General features: G+C 49.8%; 1 protein-coding gene across 1 annotated transcript in view; it reads right to left on the bottom strand.

Moving 5' to 3' along the window:
• The window catches only part of CCNA2 (cyclin A2), a 36,939-nt gene that overhangs the window by 619 nt on the left and 13,466 nt on the right, over positions 1–22,854 (bottom strand). Inside the window, exons 4-7 of the mRNA XM_029590896.1 lie at positions 16,758–16,981; positions 16,404–16,608; positions 7,314–7,427; positions 130–263 (exon numbers count right to left, since the gene is read on the bottom strand). Of these exons, the coding sequence (XP_029446756.1) occupies positions 130–263; positions 7,314–7,427; positions 16,404–16,608; positions 16,758–16,981 (677 nt within the window). The remainder of the gene's footprint in view (positions 1–129; positions 264–7,313; positions 7,428–16,403; positions 16,609–16,757; positions 16,982–22,854) is intronic.

The following is a 22,854-nucleotide window of genomic DNA, read 5'->3' as shown; positions in this document are numbered from 1 at the left end:
TTCCCCTTTAACTCCCTGAATGGTCTTAAGTCCCACCAAAAAAAAAAAAAAGGCTTTAGTGCTGCCCTGCATGCCACATGGACCAGATCAACGGCAGCCAGCAAAGCACAGCAGCAGAGACCTGCTTACTTCGTGGTTTTGTACTTTTCCCGGACAGCCTGTTGTGTGTGGGATGCCGCAGAGAGGTAGGTCTGATGCAGGTCTAAGACACAAGGCTTGAGGTTTTGATGGGTATATCCTGTCATCTGGACCAGGGACTCCGGCTAAGGGGGAAAGAAAATAACTTAAACATTCCTAGGCAGAACTGGAAAGGAGCTAGAGACACAAAATTCACTCAGCAGTGCCGTATGGACTAAGGGTCACAAGCTTTCAAGCTGAAAGACCCCCTCTGCTTTCTGGGTTGTTTTATTCCTAAGGAAAGCATTTTATTTGTGTTTTTCTATACCGGCATTCACGGAAGTTCGTATCATGCCGGTTTACATAAAACAAGGGGTGAGCAATACATTATAACGTACATAACTATAACAAGAGAGTATACTTTACAATTTAACACAAGTGCATAGAAAAATAAGTTACAATAAACAGGGATGAATCTAACTGGGAGTAGAATAAGAGGAAAGATAGAGGTTTAACAAGAAGTAGAACATTTTTAGCTTGAAAGTGCCTCCCTTGCTCTGTATCTCTGATCATTTTACTGTTTGAATGTCAGCACGAACAAGATGCATCCATTATGGCATGAACTGGAGTCCAGGCAGATTACTTTTACATTACAGCAATAGACTGTTTATTCCCAGATCTGCCTGAATGCCAAAAGAATTTATATCAGAATTAAACATCTAAAGATCAACAGGGAAATGGATGGGGTCTGAATCCAGCCAATGCTACTGCTAAAACCTGAAGGTCCACTTTCCTGCTGCACTCTCCTGTTTTATTTTTAAACAGCTGGGGGGGCTGGTGGCCATGAGGATTGCTTGGTGACTTGCTTGCCTGGTGCAAAGGTAGACCTCAAGCACTACCTAGACAGGATTTTAGAGAGCTGGTCCATGTGAGTACCACTGAGCTAGGAAGATGCTAGAAGCTAAGTTTAGGCTGCTAGGTAGTAAACTAAAGATCAAGGACTTCCAGAGTAGCACTCAACTGCTCCCTCTTCCATGTGCCGAGCCCCGGAAGCAGGCTGAGGTCTAGAGCCTGAATGTGCGAGCGGGAGCACAGTGCAGGGATGTAAGCTTAAGCTGTTCAGTGCAGCACCATCCAGGGATCTTAAAACCAAGGAACCACCTCCCCCACTGAGCAGCTGAGTACGCTCAATTCCCTTCAAAAATTGGGGTCACCAACAGCCTATCCATGAAGTGGACCCTATAAGCAGGTGATAGCCATTACCAGCACCTTCAGGAAATTCAGGGCAAAGCCCTTCCCTGAATTTTAAGAGGCCACAATTGAACTTTGACATCACACCATGCCTCAAAAATCCTTTAGACTCCTACACCAGAGATGCCAAGACCTTTTTTGGACTAGCCCCTTCTTAGTCAAACAAGCCCTCTCAAGAGTCATGTCTTAAGACAAAAGAGACAGGTTCTTGCCAGTTACTGGACCCTGAACCCTATTCAGAAGTCTCAGCTCTGTGTCCCAAGGCCACGTTGGCCAGTCAGGAGCTATCAGATCACCAGCTCCTGATGCCTGGCTATGCTCTGCAACACTCGACCCAAACAGCACAGGGGAAGAAGAAAACACACAAGCCCCTGAATCAGTCAGTCCCAAACCAGAGCATCTATACAGCATCCTGAAGTATTCAGACCTTCACTTTTCCCACATTGTTACTGCCTTATTCTTAAATGAATATGTATTTTTCCCCTCCTTAATCTACACACAATACCCCATTAATGACAAAGCAAAATCAGGTTTGTAGAAATTTGTGCAAATTTAAAACAAATATATTTACCCAAGTACTCAGACCTGAAGACTGGAGGGTGGCCAATGTAACCCCAATATTTAAAAAGGGCTCCAGGGGTGATCCGGGTAACTATAGACCAGTGAGCCTGACTTCAGTTTTGGGAAAAATAGTGGAAACTATTCTCAAGATCAAAAATTGTAGAGCATATAGAAAGACATGTGGTCCCAAAGGAGGAAGGCTCCTATTGGCCGATCTTGGACTTGAAAAAGGTGAACAAGGTCTTCAAAGTGCCACATTTCCAGATGAGAGACTCTACGCTCGGTCATCGCAGCAGGACGCAGTAGGGAGATCTTAGCTTCCCTGGATCTCATGGAAGCATACCTCCATATCCCTATCCGCAAGGAGCATCAGCGTTTTCTGCACTTCATGATCCTCAGGGCTCACTTCCAGTTCTGTGCCCTCCGGTTTGGTCTCACCACAGCCCCTCGCACATTCACCAAGGAAATGGTGGTAGCTCTTAGAAGGGAGGTGCCATCCATATCTGGACGACTGGTTCATCCAGGTGGAGTCAAGAGTCCTCTGCGAAGCCTCAATTGCCAGGGTCGTGCACCTTATGGAATCCATCGGGTTGTCAATCGGGCTAAAAGTCACCTTCTGCCATCTCAAGATCTGGACTTTAGGGGGCCAGGTTCGACACGAGTGGGCAAAGTGTTCCTTCAGGGGGAACAGAGGAGCAAGTTAATGCATCAAGTGTCACCTATTGACTCCTCTCCCAAAGGTCTGGGACTACTTGTAGGTCCTCTGACTCATGGCATCCATCCTGGAGTTCATCCCATGGGCCTTTGCTCATATAGATGTCATTGCAGAGAGCGTTACTTTCCTGCTGGGGTCTGATGTGGGAAAAATTTCAGATTCCCTTACCACCCACAGGGTCCGCCAGGTCCAGTCTTGGGTGGTGGCTTATCCCGGATCACCTGAATTATGGAATGACCTAGGAGGTGCTGCAATGGATAGTTGTGACCACAGACGCCAGCCTCTCTGGATGGGGAGCAGTGTGTCAGTCTCAAGCAATTCAGGGCCAGAGGCGGCAACTTGGTCCATCAATCGCCTGAAAACAAGGGCAGTCCCGTCTAGCGCTGCAGAACTTCCTGCCCATACTACGCAACAGAGCAGTGAGTCTTGTCAGACAACAGTAGCTTACATCAACCGTCATGGGGGTATCAAGAGTCATTCGGTAGCAGCAGAAGCGGAGCAGCATCGCACATTGCAGGAAAGGACAACATGCAAGCGAATTTCCCGAGATGCCAATGTCTGGACACCGGAGAGTGGGAGCTCAGACGAAGAGATGACCATGGTCTCTTGCAGGTGGGGGGTTCTCCCCCATCTGGACTTGGAGACTCCTGAGAATGCCAAGGCGCCACGCTTCAGTTGCAGAAGTGATTACGGAGAGGAAGGGATTGATGAACTGGCAGACTGATGTGCTCCTTTATGCATTCCCTCCGTGGCCTCTGATAGGAAAGATTCTCTTCAGAATAGAAGTTCATCCTGGTAGCCCTGGTTCATGGACCTCGTGAATCTTGTGGTGGATGGCCCCCTATGGTTGGACCATCTTCCCAGTCTACTTAGACAAGACCCTATATTTTTCGACCAGGCAGATCGCTTTTGTCTAGCAGCAATTAAGAAATAAGGGCTTATCTGGAGGATGTGATTACCATGCTGCATAATTGTGCACCCCCCTTGCGTGCGCATGTTATAAAATTGCGTGTCCATGTGTGCCCCAGGTACTGTGCACGTGGACACGCTCGTGCTGTTTTGAAAATCTACCGCTAAGTGTATAAAATAGGCTAGGAAAACTCACAAGAACATCCATCTCTAAACACCCCAAGAAAATGGCCTTTTTTTTTTTAATATCCACCTGCCTTGTCGAGCAAGGAATTACTGCCTTCCAAAGCACTGAACACAACCCTGCTCTTGCCACAATACAAATGACAGGCTGCCACCCGAGCAGCCATACTAGAAGCAGCAACGGTCTCCTTAAGCACCTCCCATCTTCCCATCCTCAGCCAAACCTGCCTCCATCGGAATAGCAGCTCCACAAACCAGGGAATCTCAGCTTCTGTCTCTGCCAAAGCTTGGCCATCCCCTTCTAAAATAAAGCAAAGACCTTCCCTGACCTCGCTGCTTCTATGTGCAGACAGAAAGTCTGTTAAATGCAGCGCCACCTTCTTTTGTGGTGTAGGGGAGGCCATAGAAAGGCATCTGAGATAGGACAGACTCTCTCATGACTTGGAGGAGCTGCAGTCCAGGGCTATTTGAACCCATTTTCAGTAAAATGTTGTTAGGTGATCACCTATCTGTAAATATCACTGGCACTGCCCCACCCACAGATGGGCACTGACGTCTGGTGACAGAGGAAGATTTTATGCAGCACAGCAGGCTTGAATGAGGGGAATGAAGCACTTAACTGGCAACAATCAAAAAGAGGAGGTACCTGGAGGGGGAGAATGTGTGTAATTGGGGGGACAGACATGTGCTTGGGGTCCTTCTCTTTATTTTTCCCTTTGAAGGAGCTGCAGCGTTCAGTGGCCGAGACTGGAGCAGTGGGCGCCCGTCAGCCCTACAACTGGATAGAAGCCATTGCTGAAGAATGAATTGTGAGTCTGAAAATTCACTTTTAGCGCACACTAATGTCGTGTACTCCACACAATCTGATGGACGTTTCAGGGGGTTAAATACCATTGCAAGCCACTGTATTTCCTCCATTACACTCACAGAAGTATTTTAAGTGTTTTCTGGGTATAAATACCTTCTAATGAAAGTAGTTTTAATCTCATGCGTTTTGGGCTGGTTTTTTTGGAAAATAGAGCTTGATCTTTCATGAAGACCTGGCAACCCAGCTCTCCAGTCTCCCCCCTGGGAGTGCAGAGGGAGGAGATCTCTGCCCTGAGACCCCGTGCACAGCCTTTTCCTGAGCTCCCCAGGCTCTAGTAAGATAGAAACCGGCTCAACATTTTTCACGATGGTTTAAGCCTTGTGTTACCTGTGCAATTTAAATCGCATCCACTCACTGCTCTAGCTTTCTTAATAAACGTATTAGTTTGTTAGCTGTGCCTGTCTTGGACTGTGGGTATATTTCCAGAAAAGGTGTGACCCGTGTTTCTAGAAACCACCAGGGGCTAAGCTTGCCCAGATGGCAGGGTAAAAGCGTGTGTGGGTGCAGGCAGTGCATGGGCATCAGAGGTAGGACTGCAGCTTTACCTCAAGGAAGAGTGGCAGGCAGGGAGGTGAGGGGTGAAGTGGAACAGAGGGCCAAAGGCAAGCCTTTATATAAAAAAAAAAAAGCAAACTAATATGGTTCTCTAGGAAGTGGCAGCCAGATCAGTACTAGAGTACAAAGGAAGAATACCTGGTGAAGCTGAACACAAGGAAGAGTCAGAATAGCAAAAGCTCAAGTAGAAGAAAGGATTGACACAGGTACAGCTGGGTGACTAAGCAGGTCTCAGATATAATCAGAAAAGAGGAGGAAGATCAGAGATGAGCATTGTAAGGCTGAAAGCATACAAAGGAGCAAAGTATTCACTAAAGACGACCTTGGAGGAAAACCATTGCTGACTGGCAAGAGTAGAGGAGGAGGGGGGTAGATACGTTCCGGTTTACAGAAGGAAAAACAGAAAGTGGACAAAGCTGTGTGGCTACATCAGTGGTTCCCAACCCTGTCCTGTGGCCCCCCCCAGCCTGTCGGGTTTTCAGGATACCCACACAGTGAACATGCATGAGAGTTAGGAGAAGCACACGCCGGGAGCTGCAATGAGTGATGGCTGCTCGACTGGAGTCGTCCTGCCACCAATAGGGAACACAAAAAGAAAAGCTCTCCCAGCCTTCCCCCCCCCCCCTATATTTTGTGAAACAAATAGCTTATCTGAAGGGCTGGAGAGGCTTCTTCCAAGACTGAGGGTAGGGGAACTGGACCACCAGCTTTCACCCCTGGCATGGATTAGCACAAATCAAGTACTCAAGGGTCCCCAACCCCTGCCCGTCCTCTAAAACCAGGAAGGATGGTCCTACTGGGACTTGCCAACCTCCCGGGAGGGAATTCCATCTAATCCTCTAATTTTTTTTCCCCCTTAGGTACAGAACTGCAGGTTTTGCTCCTCCATCTGCCGGAGACATACTGAGGAGCTGCAGGTGGCACCGGGTTAAGAGGCGGTGCTGGTAAAACTGTCTCCATCTACTGGAAGGGAGGCAAAACCCAGGAGTCCAGACTCGTCTGGGTACATACAGGGAATGGATTACAAACTGGCTGTCTTCCATTAAAGCTGCTTGCTGGCATGTCACTTACTCTGAAGGAGGAGGAGAGAGTGAAGTTTTGAGGATTGGTGCTGGTCACTATCTTTGCGCGTGATATTGCTGAGGGTTTAGAAGGTGAAAAGTGTCTCTGTAGATGACGCTAAGATGTGGACAAGCTTGAAAGAGTAGAAAAAGATGCAAAAGCTTAAGTGGTTGGAGGTTGACGAGCTCCAAGAATTTGTTGCCAGGGGCATGGTTGGCGTGCCTGGGTTTCTGGGAGGAGAGGTCCATTGCCCGCTGTTGGTTAAGTTGAATTGGAGAGTGGCTGCTGCTATTGCTGGCAACAGTAGCATGGAATAGGCTTAGTTTTTGGGTACTTGCCAGGTTCTTATGGCCTGGATTGGCCACTGTTGGAAACAGGATGATGGGCTTGATGGACCCTTGGGTCTGACCCAGTATGGCATGTTTTTACATTCTTAAGCTGGGATTAAATGTCAAGTGTAGAGGCATGCATCTCAGGTGCAGAAATCCAGAGGAGCATATGTGATGGGGCAAGAAACTGACAAGCATGGACAGAGAGACACCCTAGAGTGATAGTGAATCTGAAGGTGGCAGCTAAGGTTGGAGGGATGCTGAGCTGCCTAACCAGCAGGGAAAAGGGACAGGTCACAGGGGAAGCCTCACCTGGCATCCTGTGTGCCGTTCTAGAGATGCATCTCAAAGGATAGCGCCAGGATGGAAGTGCTCAGAAAAAGGCAACCAAAATGGTGTGGGTCTGCACCAGAAGACATCCAAATATGTCTACCCTGGAGGAAAGACATTTAGGCACAAAAACCCCAAACCTTTTCCACTGGAAAGGAAGCTGGGCTTGATGGCCCCTTAGCCTGACCCAACATAGCATCTCTTCTGTTGAGGGTGACCATCACACCATCCCCACCGACAAGCAAAAAAAAAAAAGGCTAAGTTTACACAGAAGCAGCAAATGAAACGTAATCCCCGCCTGGGCACTTTCCATGCATAATTGCTTCTAACCTGCACATTGAGAGGTGCATCTTAATTTGTAGCAACGTTAGTACCTAACACCTTGTTGAACACTGCCCTAAATTTCCTTCCCCCGGCCCCAGCTAATACCTACCCAGGACGAGCCAGCGACTGTGTAGTTGGCCACAACAAACGCAGCGGCAGCAATGATGGATGGCAAGTATTTCAGGAAAGGGTCAGCGTCAATCAGACTCAGCTCTCCCAGGTACTGTGAAAGAAGAGACATTTTACAGGTTTGGCACAAGTTAACGTATTTCTTCAACACTCAAGAACGTCATCGAAGTGCGGTAAGTTTACAGTATAAACGTTTGGACCTGTCGCACAAGACCTCCATCTAACGCAGGGTCCATTATGGGCAATGCTCTCTCCAAAGAGGGACCCGGAAGTGTGCAGCAGTATTAGCATTGCATTTCTGTATGTAACATGTAAAGCCAGTGAGCACTCCAAGATGTATGCACTCAGCTTAGAGGGAACTATGATCATGGGTACCATTAACCACTTGGGCGCCCAGGCTCTTGCTCCTGGCCCTGGTCACGTCCATTGCCCTTCACCATGCTGCCAGCTGTAGAAGGGAGATTACAGACAACCCATTCTGTCCTCCGTACTAACTGCTACCTCTTCTGAGATGCTGCTTTGTCTGTCACCTCCCTGTCTACCTGAATGTACAAACTGATACCCAGCTGCATTCCCACCTCTTGCCTCACCCTCCTCCCTAGCTTCAAGGTGGCACAAGACTCATGGCATGAACTTATCAAAATTATATATGTTTTATCCAATCCCAACACACCAGTCCAGACACGTGACTTATGCCTCCCTGCCAGCAAGTGGAGACAGAGCTACACATTTTCCACATTACTCTGTACACGAGCTTGTTCAGCAGCAGCCTCGTCAACTTACCTTTATCAAAGTTAAGCAACTGATCAGAACAGTAAAGTAATAAGCTTCAAGTTAGAAATAGGAACCACTCCAAAGCCTTACCTTCCCTCCCCTGTGGGAACGGACATTCTCCCAATGAATAAACTGCTGTAACTCCTGTACTTTTGCCAGCCTAGCCTGACCTGTGAGGGTTCTGACTACAACCAGAGAAACCTCATTTTCCGGTAGCAGCCCCTATTTTATGGAACTCATTGCCATATGATCCGAGTCTTCAAGACAATGTAAAAAAAATCCAGACTCCACTGGAACTTCCTGGTGCAGCAAGCCAATGGCCAGTCTGTGCTGACAGTGGTCTGATCAGGTGATTTCTGTCTTCATGACAATGCTAAAGAGATATACAGACTCCATTTGAAGAACCTATGTTCCAGGCCTATGGTTAATCCTTTGTTTTTTGTTTATGTTTTGTTAATTTTAGTTTTATGCTAGTTTTACTGTAATCACTTAGGCCTATTGTGTTAAGCGATTAATAAATTAATACAAAAAGGTGATCCGATCTACAGAAGTCAGTAACCTTTAGATACTGCAAAGCAGCTCACCTTACATCCAAATCGCTTAAGCTCTTGCATGAGGTGAGAGATTTAACCTGGAAAAGCTGAAAGCTCCACCTTTGGTAAAACAAATCCCCGAATCTGAAATCTGTAGAAAAGGAATCTCAACATGAGGTGGCCTGAAGCTCTTGGGATTCTCCTGGCTGAACAAATAACCACCAGAAAAGCCACTTTAACCAACAAATCCTTGAATGTTGCCCTCCTTAAGAGGTTCAAATGGGGCCTCACAAACCCTTAAGGATCAAATTCAGACTAAGATTGCAGCCTCTGGTGCAGAAGCTTTGCCAAATTTAGCCCCCTGAAGAACACGTGACATCTGGATGTGCAGACAAATCTACCCCTGCACCTTTCCTTCAATATAAGGTTTCTCCAAGCAGTCCAGCAAGTTCTAACATGATGTAGTCTCTTATCACACTTAGGACCCAATGCTCCATTGTAATTTTGGTCCACTCCTTACAAAAAATGACTGACAACTGGAATGGAAAAGTGGAGTGGCTTGGCTTCTTTAGTTCCCTGACCAAGGTTGTCCTGTCCCCCAAGACTGCATTCTGCCCGAATCCCCTCTTTTGAGGACCCCGAGGGGCCTTATTTTGGCGACAGCTTATGCCCTTTGGACTCCAGAGATGCTTTTAGCAATTGCTCCTGTTTGGAAAGGACTTGGAATTTGCCCTTTAACAGGAGAGCCCCCAACTGCAACTTGGACCATACATCAGCTAACCAGTTGCCTGGCCGACACTGCCGTCAATGCTGAAGACGCTCTGACTGAGTCATACAAGCCATCTGCTGCCTCCAAATCGCTCTGCCTGCTTCTTTGCAGAAGCAGTGGTAGTAGGCTCCTTGGCCTGCAAGTGTTGGACCCAACATAAATAAGTTCTCTGGACAAGGCTACTGCAAACCGCAGCACGAATGCCTAAAGCCAAAATCCTCAAAGATTCTTTTGAGATGAACTTCCAGTTTCTGGTCCCGACATCTTTCAGTGTGGCTGAGCCAGCTACTGGAATGGTGGTCTTCTTGGTCACTGATGACACTGAAGCATCCACCTTTGGAAGTGTCAAAAGCTTGAATGTTCTCTTCAGGACACAGAAAGTTTAGCGATAGCTCTACCAACCTTCAGACTGGTCTCAGCAGTATCCCAATTTCCTCAGACTTGTGAAAGGAAAAGCCTCAAAATTGGCCAAAATGAGGTCCACTCCTTCCTGGTTAGAGACTCTTCCTGTGGAATCTTGACACTCTGATTCTGCATGTTCTTAAGAAGCAAAGGCCACAGTTCTTCCTTACAGGAGAGAAGGACCTTCAGGTCATCCCCTTGGGCCACTGGCACCTCCTGTGGACCAGCATCTGGCCGGACAAATCCAGAGCAGACTCTGCCCTAGCAGCATCATCTGGTGAAGCCTCTGAAACTTGAGCCAGAATCCTCCCTGGAATTTGGCACGTTGATATTCCTAGAATCCTCTAGACACTAGCCAACCTTCTCTTTCCAGGGACTTTAGGTCTTTTTAATCAGATGAGAATTATCCTTAGAGCAATGTTGAGAACAAGACCTTATCACCTGCTTTCCTGGCCAAATGCAAGATGAAATCTGAAGAAAAAAAAGGTAGAGTAATCATCAGAATCCTCAGAGACTCCCTGCCTCTCCCCAGAGACCAGCACAGCTGGTGATAAAGGAGGTAGGGAGGTCCTGCTTCTCTACTTCCCCAAAATGCCACTGTTCCACATGAATAGGAAAAGCATCCAATGCAGGCCCCAATGCCCTTGGAGCTCTCTTGTATGCAGCCACCACAGTGCCTAAGCCCTGAACCACCCTCCCCTCCAGAGATGCATCACGAACAGAAACCAGCTCCGGAGACATGCGGATGTGACTCTCCACATTTGCAGCACTTGACCCCTCAAGTCAGGAGGCATACCTAGGCCTGACAGGCCAAGACCTGCATACAGAAGCTAGCTGTGCAGTGCACTTGCCACATGTTAGCCGGGAGACCAGATCAGCACCAAAGACTGCCCACACAGGAGACCCGGCTTCCTGCTCAGGAATTGATGGTACTGGGTTTTTTTTCTTCCCCTTTTAAAACTTTAATGGCCACAAGCAGAGAAGAGAAAATGCAAGTGCTTCTCTCAGTAGGTCCTCCTAGGGGAGAGAAGAGGAAGTCAGTGGTCCATTTATCAGCCCCACAAAAGTGCAGAGTGAGCCAACGAAAAAAAAAGTCACCAATCCCAACCAGGCAGGATGGCCCCCACCACTCCCTGAAGACTATTTTCCTCTGTTATTTATATATTACAGGAGTTACATCTACCATCTGCTGGAGACAGAAAAAAGAAAATTATTCCTTACCTGCTAAGTTTTGTTCCTGTAGTACCATGGATCAGTCCAGACGGTGGGTTATGTCCCCCGTCCAGCAGATGGGACTCAGACAAGAACTTCTGAGGGAGATGCCACATAAGCCCGCATCCCTGCTATCCCTCTTCAGTAAGTAAGGCTATCAAAGCCATAGAAAGAGAGACTGAGGGATCAAGTAAACCATCTTAACGCTAAACACTAAACTGTAAAACTGAACGGCAAACTTGCAAACAGAACTGTGAGAAACAGCTCCACAGAGAAACAGAAGAGCCCTAGAACGTCAAGACATAAGGAAGTCTAGCAGTAGATCCCCTGATAAAGCCCAATCTGAGGGAGGGTGTCTGGACTGATCCATGGTACTACAGGAATGAAAATTAGCAGGTAAGGAATAATTCTTTTCCCTGTTCGTACCAGGATCAGTCCAGACAGTGGGATGTACCAAAGCTTCCCTACTGAGGGTGGGCCCTAGATAGCCCTGCTCGAATGACCCTGTCGCCAAAAGAACCAAAGGTAGATGACTGGACATCCAGACGATAGTGTCGAGCAAAAGTGTGCAGCAACTTCCAGGTGGCCACTCTGCAGATCTCCTGTGACGAGACCAAATGACTCTCCGCCCAGGGTGCCGCTTGGGAGCGAAGAGAGTGAACCCTGACCCCTGCTGGTGGTTTCTTTCCCGTGCCAATATACGCTGCCGCAATAGCCTCCTTCAGCCAGTGAGCGATCTTAGTTTTAGAGGCCAGATGCTCCTTCTTAGGTCCTGACCAAAGGATGACCAGGTGATCCAAAAGACTGAACTCATTGGTGACCTCCAGGTAACTTAGGCAGCACTTATCAAGCTTGCGGAGGTCTCGAGAGTCAACCGATGAGAAGGAAGGCAGCTCCACCATCTGATTAAGGTGGAAGGTAGAAAGCACCTTGGGTAGGAACGAGGTACCGTGTGCAAAGTAACCCCCGAGTCTGTGAATCATAGATACGGTTCTCTGCAGGATAACGCCTGTAGTTCGGAGACCTGGCGGGCTGTACAAATGACTACCAGAAGACAGTCTTGAGTGTGAGGTCCTTGAGAGTAGTGGCCTGTAGAGGCTCGAAAAGAGCTCCACTGAGGATCCGTAGTACCAGGTTGAGGCTCCAAGAAAGGCAGGTAGCTTGGAGTGGTGGCTTCAGATGCTTTACTCCCTTAAGGAATAGGATGACGACATCTGCATGAGAAGAGAGCGGAATTTCCGCCCCTCGGCGAAGCAAGGCTCCCAAAGCAGCAACCTGGACTCCGAGTTGTGAACTAGACCCTTTTCCAAGCCTGCCTGTAGGAACGAGAGAATCCGGGTCACGGAAGTGTGCCTCGGTTGTGTAGTGTGGGCTGTGCACCATGATTTGAAGACCTTCCACACCCAGACATAGGTGAAGGAGGTGGACTTCTTTCATGCTCAAATGAGGGTCAAGATCACAGCTTCTGGATAACCACGTAGTCTCAGTTTGCACCTCTCAAAAGCCAAGCCGCAAGACAGAAGCAAGCTGCCTTGTCGAAAAATACTGGACCTTGGAGGTGTGGAAGATGACAGAGACATAAGGGCCTGTCCTCCACCAGGTTGAGTAGATTTGTGAACCATGGCCAGCAAGGCCACTCCAGAGCCACCAGAATTAGTGCCTTTGTGGTCCTCGATCCTGTGTAGTATCTTGCCCACTAGAGGCCAGGGGGGGACGGACGGGGACACACAGGAGATGACTGGGCCATAGCAGCATCAGTGCATCGACACCCTCTGCGCCACATTCTCTTCTGCGGCTGAAGAAGCAAGGAGCCTTCGCGATGCGGGCTGTCACCATGAGGTCCATGTGAAGAATCCCCCAACGATGGACAATCAGGTGCATTGCCTCCGACGAGAGCTCCCACTCTCCAGGATAGAGATGTTGGCTTAGGAAATCCACCTGGATGTTGTCCACCCCTGCAATGTGCGAGGCCGCCAATTGGGCCAGATGCAGTTCTGCCCATGTCATGAGCTTGTCCATTTCCTGCGAGACGCGACGGCTTCTTGTGCCTCCGACGATTTATGTACACCACCACCGTGGTCGCGTTGTCCTAGAGTATCCTGACCACCCGATGGCAAACAAGGGGAAGGAACTCCTTCAGCGCTAAATGGACTGCTCTGGTTTCCAAGCAGTTGATTGGCCACCATGCTTGGGCTTTCGTCCACTGTCCCTGCAGAGACAGACTGCTCCCCAACCTGAAAGACTGGTGTCTGTAGTGATTACTATCCAGTCTGGAGTCTCCAAGGATACCCCCTGAGCCAAATGGAGGGGGTCCAGGCACCAGAGGAAGCTGTCCCCGGCTGTCTGCGGGATTGGGAGGATTGCCTGAAAATCTCGTGACACCGGCTTCCAGCGGTAAAGCAAGGCCCTCTGTAGCAGATGCACAAAGGCCCAGGGTACCAGATAGATAGTGGATGCCATGGATGCCAGGACCTGTAGATAATCCCAAGCTGTGGGCCAAGAGAGACCAGAGAAACGCTGTATTTGATCCTGCAACGCCTGGGCCCGTACCAGCCTTAGGAAAACCTTGCCCTCCGCTGTGTCGAGCCTCATGCCCAGGAAAGCCCAACGACTGAGATGGGGTGAGACTGCTCTTGGCGAAGTTGATGATCCAGCCGAGCGATTGCAGGAGTTGCACCACTGTTGACCGCCCGATAACCCTGGCTCAAGGATTTCACTTGGATGAGCCAGTCGTCCAGGTAGGGGTGAACTAAGATACCCTCCTGATATAGGGCAGCTGCTACCACCACCATGACTTTGGTAAAAATTTGTGGGGCTGTCGCCAGACCAAAAAGGAGAGCCTGGAATTGAAAATGCTGTCCTAATATCTTTAACAGGAGAAGTCGTTTATGCATCTTGAGGATTGGAATATGGAGGTATGCCTCCGGAGGTCCAGGTAGGCCAGAAACTCCCCATGGTGCACTGCCGCTATTACCGAGCGTAGGGTCTCCATCCTGAAATGCGGTACCTTGAGGGATTTGTTTACCAACTTGAGATCCAGTATTGGGTGGAAAGTGCCCTCCTTGTTGGGCACCACGAAGTAGATGGAATAGTGGCCCCGGCCCACTTCTGGGGGAGGCACTGAGACGATTGCCCCCCAGCACTAGGAGCCGGTCCAATGTCTGCCGAACTATGATCTCTCCCTGCAGGTCACTTCAAAAGCAGGAGAGAAACCTGTCTCTTGGGGGCTGTACAAAATCCAATGTGTAGCCATGCTTTAGAATATCTAGGACCCACTGATCTGACGTGATCCGGACCCACTCCTCATAGAAGAGAAATCCGGCCCCCTATCCTGGGGATCGCTGCGTGGGTCAGCCTGGCATCATTGAGGGGGCTTGGAGGATATGTGTCATGGGACAGTCCTTCCTTGCCGGGTTTGCACCCTTGAAAGGGACGTTCCAAGAATGCGAGCGGGGAGGAGGAAGTCTGGGGAGTCTTGTCTCGTGGTACGAAAACTGCGTTGAAGTGCGGAAACGATTTCTGGAGAAACTGAAAGATCTCGTGGCCGATCTTCCAGAAGTCTGTGCACCACATTTTCTCCAAGGGACTTTATGATCTGATCCAGATCTTCTCCGAAAAGGAACTTGCCCTTAAAAGGAAGCGATCCCAGACAAGTCTGAGGAGGAATCTGCTGACCAGTTCGAGCCAAAGTAGGTGTTGAGCTGAGACCGCTGCCACCATCAACCTGGTGAGGACCCAGAGAAGATCATACAAGGTGTCTGCCCCGTAGGCAATCATGGCCTCCAACCTGTCTGCCTGGCATGTCTCCTCTGTAGGCAGTTCCTGAGAAGTGAGAAGTTGTTGCACCCAGCGAAGACCTGCTCTTTGTGCCAGCGAGCTGCAGATGGCCGCCTGCACTCCCAGCGCCAACACTTTAAACACTCTTGAGGTACACACCTCTAGCTTCCTATCCTGGAGGTCCCTCAGCGCTGTGACTGGGATGGTGGTGCGTTTAGTGACTGCCAAAACTGCAGAATTGACTGTCGGGACCTTGAGCAGATCAAGAAAATCCTCAGGGAGAGGATATAACTTCTCCATGGCCCTACTAACCTTGAGGGTAGCTTTCGGCAAGTCCTCTTCCCTAGAAACCAACTGAAGGAATGTAGGATGGGTAGGAAATGCCCTTGCGGGCAGACGGCCCCGCCAGCACAGGGATCCCCCTTCTTCGCTGTGGGTTCTGGCCCTGGTGGGGCATCAATGTCCAGCTCCTGCAGGATATGATGGATCAGGTCTTCCAGTTTGTCCGTTTGGAAAATGGGTTCCATCTGGGCTGCCAATAAAGGGTCATCCACAGCTGTGAGAAACTTGATCCCTCACAAACTGAAGTGAACAAAGGCAAAACTGAGAAAAAATTAATACACTAAGCCAATGTACTGGGGAACTGATGTTTCCCTGCTCCTATCTGCTGGAGTCAGAAAGATACTGAAGAGGGATAGCGGGGATGCAGGCTTATGTGGCACCTCCCTCGAAGTTCTTGTCCGACTCCATGTGCTGGAAGGGGGACATAACCCACCGTCTGGACTGATCCTGGTACGTACAGGGAATTAGAGATTGCAGGCAGCACACTGTCAGTGAAACTGTCTCCATCTACTGGCAGGGAGGCAAAACCCAGAAGTCTGGCCTAGTCTTGGTAGGAACAGGAAACCTGAAGAGTTTTAGTGAGGCATGTTCCTTAAACCTTTTCTGTTGGAAAGGAAACTGTAGAACTAGGGGTCATGAAATAAAACTATGGGGGGATGACTCAGAACCAGCATCAGGAAATAAGTTTCAGAGAGTGGTGGATGCCTGAATGCTCTTCAAAAAGAGACAGCAAGGACGAAAACAAAAAACCAATTCAAAAGGGCATTGGATCCCTAAAGGTTAGAGGGCGAGATGAATAGGGTGCATGGGAGTAGTCCGCACAGCGTGGCACCCACTACCCTTAACCAGTTAGGGTGTGGGCTTTTGACTCAACTGCAACATCGCTGTCTGCTTTGATGACTTGGGGGGGGGGGGGGGGGGGGGGGAATTTGATTGAGATGATAGCCAATGCTGGGCCCTGATATACAGACCTCAGGGACAGAGCACATGACTGCTTCTATAGCAGAGTCCAAAAGCAAAGCATGCTCAAGCAGCACTGTCTGAATCATGAAGGCTGCTCACCCTGTAAAAATGTTGCATTGTCATGGGTTTGACATTTACTGTTTGGATTGTAACTATTGCTACCCTTAAAACATAAAAGGCTTGGGGTGGCAGTTACTACCATAAGAGACTCGCTGGGCCATTTGGTCTTCTTCTGCCATTGTTACTATGCCAGCACACCCCTGCTAGAGAGAAACACAGTTAAGATGCTGCTGCTTACCATGCACAAACTCTGGATTTTGGGGCTGAGTGGTTGCCGCAGGAAGTACTGGGTGAGGAACTGCTGGACTGTGGGAGCAGCCAAGTCAAAGGACAAGACCTTCAGGATTAGATGCTCCATCTTCAGCACCTGCTTCTTTGTGTACGTGTCGTCTGTGATATACACAAACTCTGCAACTTCAGGAGGATAGATTTCCTCAAACTTCCTAAAGAAAAAAAAAAGCAAGATGCTTCAGAGGGAGGAAGAGAGTGCTCCTCTGCTAGTTGAAATCCTATAGCAAAATTGTAGCAATCACAGTCAGAAGCGACAAGACAAGAGCACTTCATGTACTCATCCCCAGACGCGTCTACTTACGAGGCTAGCAGCATGGCAGCCGTGCCCACGAGCTGAAGCTTCCCCCTCAGCACGGACATAGAAGAGAGAAAGCGGTCGATGTAGTTCACGGCCAGGTACAGCGTCTCGCTCTGCAGCTGATATTCCTCGGCAACCTCCACCAGCCAGTCAACAAGGATGGCCCTCATGCTGTTGGTTATATCGGGTTGCTTCTTCATGTAGCCCATTTTGGGCTTGCAGGAAACCTGGTACAAAGACACTGGTTGAGAAACTTAGTTTTATAAAAACAAGCTTGCTTTTTTACTAGGACATTATTCCCAAGAGGCCCAGACATGAAAACATAGGTCAAGCCTCACCTATAATCTTATTTGTTGGCTTTTGTTCTATGTATCCAAGAACACAGAAGCTACATTGCTTTATTCAAGAATCCTGTAGGATTCTAACAGTTCTGAGAAGAGGCTCAATTTAAACCTGTCTTACATCCAAACTAGTGGTAAGTGCTAATATTAACTGAGCCCAGGAATTCGGTAGAGTTTCTCGTAATCTTTTCCGCTTTTGTCCATATTGTTAGGTTTTATAAAAACTTGGTCTCTCCCCTCCAGCCTCTGTGTAGGCAGTGAGCAACCCTGGTCATAGCAGCTTTAAGGGCTCAGGCCAGGAGAAGTTTGTTCTCTCTTTAATTTCCTTTGAGTCCAGTCCAGACAAGGGCACTATGCTCACTGAACAGCAAATACAGACAAATCAAGTTTGTTGACATCACCCCTAATAGGCATCCATTTTCCTTTCCTGAACATACCCAGATCAGGCCAGACAAGTGGGATGTACCAGAGCCCCCCCCCCCCCCCCCATACTGGGCAGGAACCCAAAAAACCCGCTCAGAAAACTCAAAAGGAGTGGCCTCTGGGGCACGCACATCCAAATGATGCTGCTTAGTGAAAGTGTGAAGTAATGACCAAACCGCGGCCCTACGTATCTCCTGAGGAGACACTGCCAACGATGCCGCCTGAGCACGAGTAGAACGTGACAACAAGGCTCTTGGAAACATAAGCAGTGGAAATAGTCTTTCAACCAGTAAGAGAAGGAGGCCTGAAACACCTTCTCTCCCGTCCCCCCCCCCCCCCCCCCCCCGAAGAGCACGAATAAATGATCAGAGCGACGGAAGGAGCTGGTGACTTTCAAACACAAAACACATCCCAAAGATGGAGATCCCTGCCCAGAGAAGGATCCCAAACCCAGTCTGGTGAGATCTGGAGGAATGGATCGTGGCAAGAAAAGCTGAACAAAGGGCTACCAAAGAGACAGTCTTCAGGGTAATTACTTTTAAAGATGCTTGACCCAGCAGTTCAAAAGGATCCTTGCAGAGGACCTGCAACACCAAATTGAGACTCCATTCCAGACACGTTGCAAAGAGGTGGACGGAGATGCTTAACTCCCCTCAGAAAATGCACCACATCCAAATGAGAAGCCAAAGCCTTGCCCTGTACCTTCTGCCCGAGACAACCTAAGGCCGAAACCTGGACACTAAGCGAACTATGAGCCAATCCTTTAGACAAGCCCTGCTGCAAAAAGGACAAAAATGTGTGGCACAAAAACCAGAGGATCCAACCCCTGTTGTCCACACCAGGTCTCAAAAAAAAAAAAAAAAAAAAAAAAAAAAAACAAAAAAAAAAAAAAAAAAACTTTCCATACTCTGGAATAGGCCAGGGAGGTAGCCGGATGCCTAGCCTGAAGGGTAGCAATCACTGTTCTGAATACCCCTTCAAAAACGCAATCGCCACCTCTCAAAAGCCAGGCCGAGAGATAGAAGCGAGCCACCTGATCTGAAGATATGGGACCTCGACGTAGCAGTCCCTGCAAGCGGGTTAGACGTAGGGGCCCATCCACTGCCAGATGAACCAGATCTGCGAACCATAGGCATCTTGCCACTCCAGCACAATTAGCACTACAGAAACCGGAGGAGCCTCTATTCTCCTGAGTCCCTGTGGTATGAGGGGCCATGAAGGGAAGACCTACAGAAGGGTTCCGGACGGCCACACGAGCACATCGAGGACCCCCCCCCCCCCCCCCCCCCCGACTCCCTCCAGCGGCTGAAGAACCTCTCCATCTTTGTGTTGAGACTTGTCGCCATGAGGTCCAGCTGAGGAGTCCCCCAATGGGCACAGAGGAGAGCCCATGCTTCCATGGACCATTCCCATTCCCCTGGATCCAACTGCTGACAGCTGAGATAGTCCACTTGGATGTTGTCTACTCCTGCAACATGAAGCAGTGATCCCCTGGAGATGGAGCTCTGCCCACACAAACAATATCTGAGCCTCCCGAGCCATGGCTGGACTGTTCCTCCCTGGTGGTTGATGTAGGCCACCGTTGTCTGAGAACACTCGCACTATGTAGTTGTGGACTAAGGGGAGAAACACCGGAAGGGCCATGCATACTGCCCTGGTCTCCAACTGATTGATGGACCACGACTGTTCGACACAGACCAGAGACCCTGTGCTGACTTGCCCAGGCACACTGTATCCCAGCCCCAAAGACTGGGATCTCCACCCAATCCGGGACTTTGAGGGGTATACCCTTCTCCAGATTGCTACTTGTTATCCACCAGGCCAGATTGGATCTGGCCTCCACTGGAAGGGAGGGGCAGAGTTAGAAAATACTGCTCTGATTGGGGGCTCCAGCAGGACAACAATGCTCTCTGTAGGGGATGCATGAGCAAATGCCCAAGGTACCAGCTCTAAAGTTGACACCATCGATCCCAGGACCTGTAAATAGTCCCAGACTTTGGGGACCAGCAGTCAAAGCAAGCGAACTGAGCTTGAATCTTGACTACCCTGTCTGAAGTGAGAAACACTCTGCCCTGCTGCGTGTCGAATCGGGCACCCTAGTATTCCAGGGACTGGGAAGGCACAAGGGGACTCTGGTAGATTGATGATCCAGCCCAATGATTCCAGGAGAGATCTCACCTGGAGTATGACCACGCACACTCCTGTGACTTTGCTCTGATCAGCCAGTCGTCCATATAGGAAGGGGTCTTGGTGCACCCCTGTCTCAGGGCTGCCACCACCACCACCTCTGAAGATCCAAGGAGCCGTGGCAAGGCTGAAAGGAAGGGCCCAAAACTGAAAATGCTGGTCCAGCACTTCAAACCTTAGAAACTGGTTGGTCCTGTCGAATGGGGATGTGCAGATAGGCCTCGTGAGATCCAGGGATGCCAAAAATGTTCCTTTTCTGACCACCACAATCACAGTAAGTAGCATCTCCATCCGGAATCGTGGTACTTTCAAACTCCGGTTGACTTTTTGGAGATCCAAGATGGGACAAGAGGTGCCCTCTTTCTTGGGGACCATGAAATAAATGGAGTACCTTCCTTGCCCCGTTCGGAAACAGATACTCAAAATTACATCATATTTACAAATCTACAGATAGCTACAACCGTGTAGTCTATATTAAATGGAGAGGGGAACCTCAAAAATGGCAGGCTTTATGTGGAAGCCCAAAGATTGTGCAATTTTTACAGTTACTAGCATAGTTGAGACTAATTCACAGATGTTATTGTTTCCCCCTCCGATAATATTTGAAAACACTTTTTTGGGATATTTTAGTTATAATAGCTTTTAGGCAGAAAAAGGAACTTCTCGTAGCAGGACTTGAACAGCTATGGAAACCGGCACTACTGCCTCTAGGCTTAACCTTTGAAGGGTCTCTGTAATGCCGCCTGCTTTGGGAAAGACTCCAGAAAAACTGACCGGAGAGGAAGAGAAAACTAAAGGTATAACCTTCCCTAACGACTTGCAACTGGGCTAAGATTATCTTGGTCCACTCAAAAACGGGTCAGCCTGCCCCCGATTGCCAGCAATAAGGAGTGGACCTGCCTGACTCCATTGGGAGGATTTAACTCTGCCCGTTCCCTGACTGGGCTTGTCCCTCACAGATCTTCTGGAGCCCTGAAAGGATTGTAGTCTACTCGATGACCGCCTCGTTGCTGAAGATCCAGCCGATCTGCCAGGAAGGAATCGCCACAACTCACAGAGACAGGGTCGAGAGGAGAAAGACTGGTGTCTACTTCCTATCCTCCGGCAGCCTGTTGCCTTTCACAAAGGATTTCATGAGCTGGTTGAGGTCCTCACTGAACAGTTTAACCTTAAAGGGAAAAGTTACACAACTGCGACTTAGAGGAAAGGTCCACTGACCAGTTGCACAGCCACAACAGCAGTCTCGCTGCCACAAGCTCACGGAAGCTTGAGGCAGCTTGTGGCATTGGTCACATAAGCGAACCCTGCTTCAAGACAGGCTGCCTGGACTGGGGACAGTGTCCTGGGGGCAGACATACAGGCTCACTGCATTAGGCTGGCACAGTCCCGGTGGCAGATGGATCCAGAGGCCGCAGGAACAAACACAGACAGGCTCACTGCATTAGGCTGGCACAGTCCCGGTGGCAGATGGATCCAGAGGCCGCAGGAACAAACACAGACAGGCTCACTGCATTAGGCTGGCACAGAGTCCCGGCGGCAGATGGATCCAGAGGCCACAGGAACAAGCACATACAGGCTCACTGCATTAGGCTGGCACAGTCCCGGTGGCAGATGGATCCAGAGGCCGCAGGAACAAACACATACAGGTTCACTGCATTAGGCTGGCACAGTCCCGGTGGCAGATGGATCCAGAGGCCGCAGGAACAAACACATACAGGTTCACTGCATTAGGCTGGCACAGTCCCGGTGGCAGATGGATCCAGAGGCCGCAGGAACAAACACAGACAGGCTCACTGCATTAGGCTGGCACAGAGTCCCGGCGGCAGATGGATCCAGAGGCCACAGGAACAAGCACATACAGGCTCACTGCATTAGGCTGGCACAGAGTCCCGGCGGCAGATGGATCCAGAGGCCACAGGAACAAGCACATACAGGCTCACTGCATTAGGCTGGCACAGAGTCCCGGCGGCAGATGGATCCAGAGGCCACAGGAACAAGCACATACAGGCTCACTGCATTAGGCTGGCACAGACTGCCACGCGAAGCCCCAGGGCAGACTCCTGAAAGGCCCGCTTGAGCTGCACCTCCAATTTCTGATCCTGAATGCCCTTCAGAGCAGCGGCACTAGCAACCGGAATTGTGGTCTCCTTGGTGATCGCCGACACTATGGCATCCTTCGGGACCTTGAGGGAATCCAAATGTTCATGCAACAAGGGATAAAGCCTCAATCGCTCTTCCCATTTTCAAGCCAGAGTCTGAGAACTCCCAACTCATGGCTGATCAGCTTCTGGATCTTCTTAGGAATGGGGAAAGCGGCAGGGGGGTCTCCGTAGTCCATTCAACACCAGATTAACCCCTTCATTATCTGAATCCTCCAGGGAGAGCTTAACCCCCAATTCTTCCAACACCTGGGGGATAAGTGGGTGCAGCTCCTCCCTCTTGAACAGGTGGATCACCCACAGGTCATCGCCATCCCTGATCTTCCTTAGGTTCCTCCGGGGGCGCATCGAGATCTCCCGCTGGAGATAAACCCCTTCACCCTGAGGGTCACCCGAATCCTCCGAGTCCAGTCATACCAGAAGGGTCCCCCGAGACTGGCCCCGAGAGCCCCCTTGCCCTCTTAGTGGTGTCTGCTATCCTTAAAGCGCCGCTTTCCTGCCTCCTGAGCTAAGAAGGCCTCGTGAAGCAAGAGGGCAAACTTCGGCGAAAGCCCTCCCGGACTTGCTGGGGTCCAAACCTGCTGGGCCCTCCACCTGAGGAAGAGCCCCTTTATCTAGATCCCCTTCCATGGGGGGGGGGGGGGGAAGAACCACGACCCTGCGGCAGCCGCCCCCCCCCCCCCCGATGCTGCTGTGGACCACGAGGCTCTCAGATTTACAGAGCTTGGAAGAAGCTCCCCCCCCCCCCCAGCTGCACAAACCATGCAGAGGAAAAGGGAATTAAGGGAGGCAGCCTGTCCGTCATTGGGCCTAAGGAGACAGGAAGGCCGGCCAAAAATCACAGGGGGGTGCACTACACGGCCGCAACCAACTCAGAAGCAAGAGGGTGCACTGCCATGGAAAAATCCCGCTGGCGCAAAAGTGCTGCCCCCGCAGGACAGACGCATGCGCAACCGCCCCGGCACACAAAACGAGGATGCACTTCCCCCG

Source organism: Rhinatrema bivittatum, chromosome 1 (assembly GCF_901001135.1).
Source record: "Rhinatrema bivittatum chromosome 1, aRhiBiv1.1, whole genome shotgun sequence".
In the NCBI taxonomy this organism is placed as follows: domain Eukaryota; kingdom Metazoa; phylum Chordata; class Amphibia; order Gymnophiona; family Rhinatrematidae; genus Rhinatrema; species Rhinatrema bivittatum.
The sequence above is the reverse complement of the archived record's forward strand: the minus strand, read 5'-3'. Positions and strand labels throughout refer to the sequence as shown.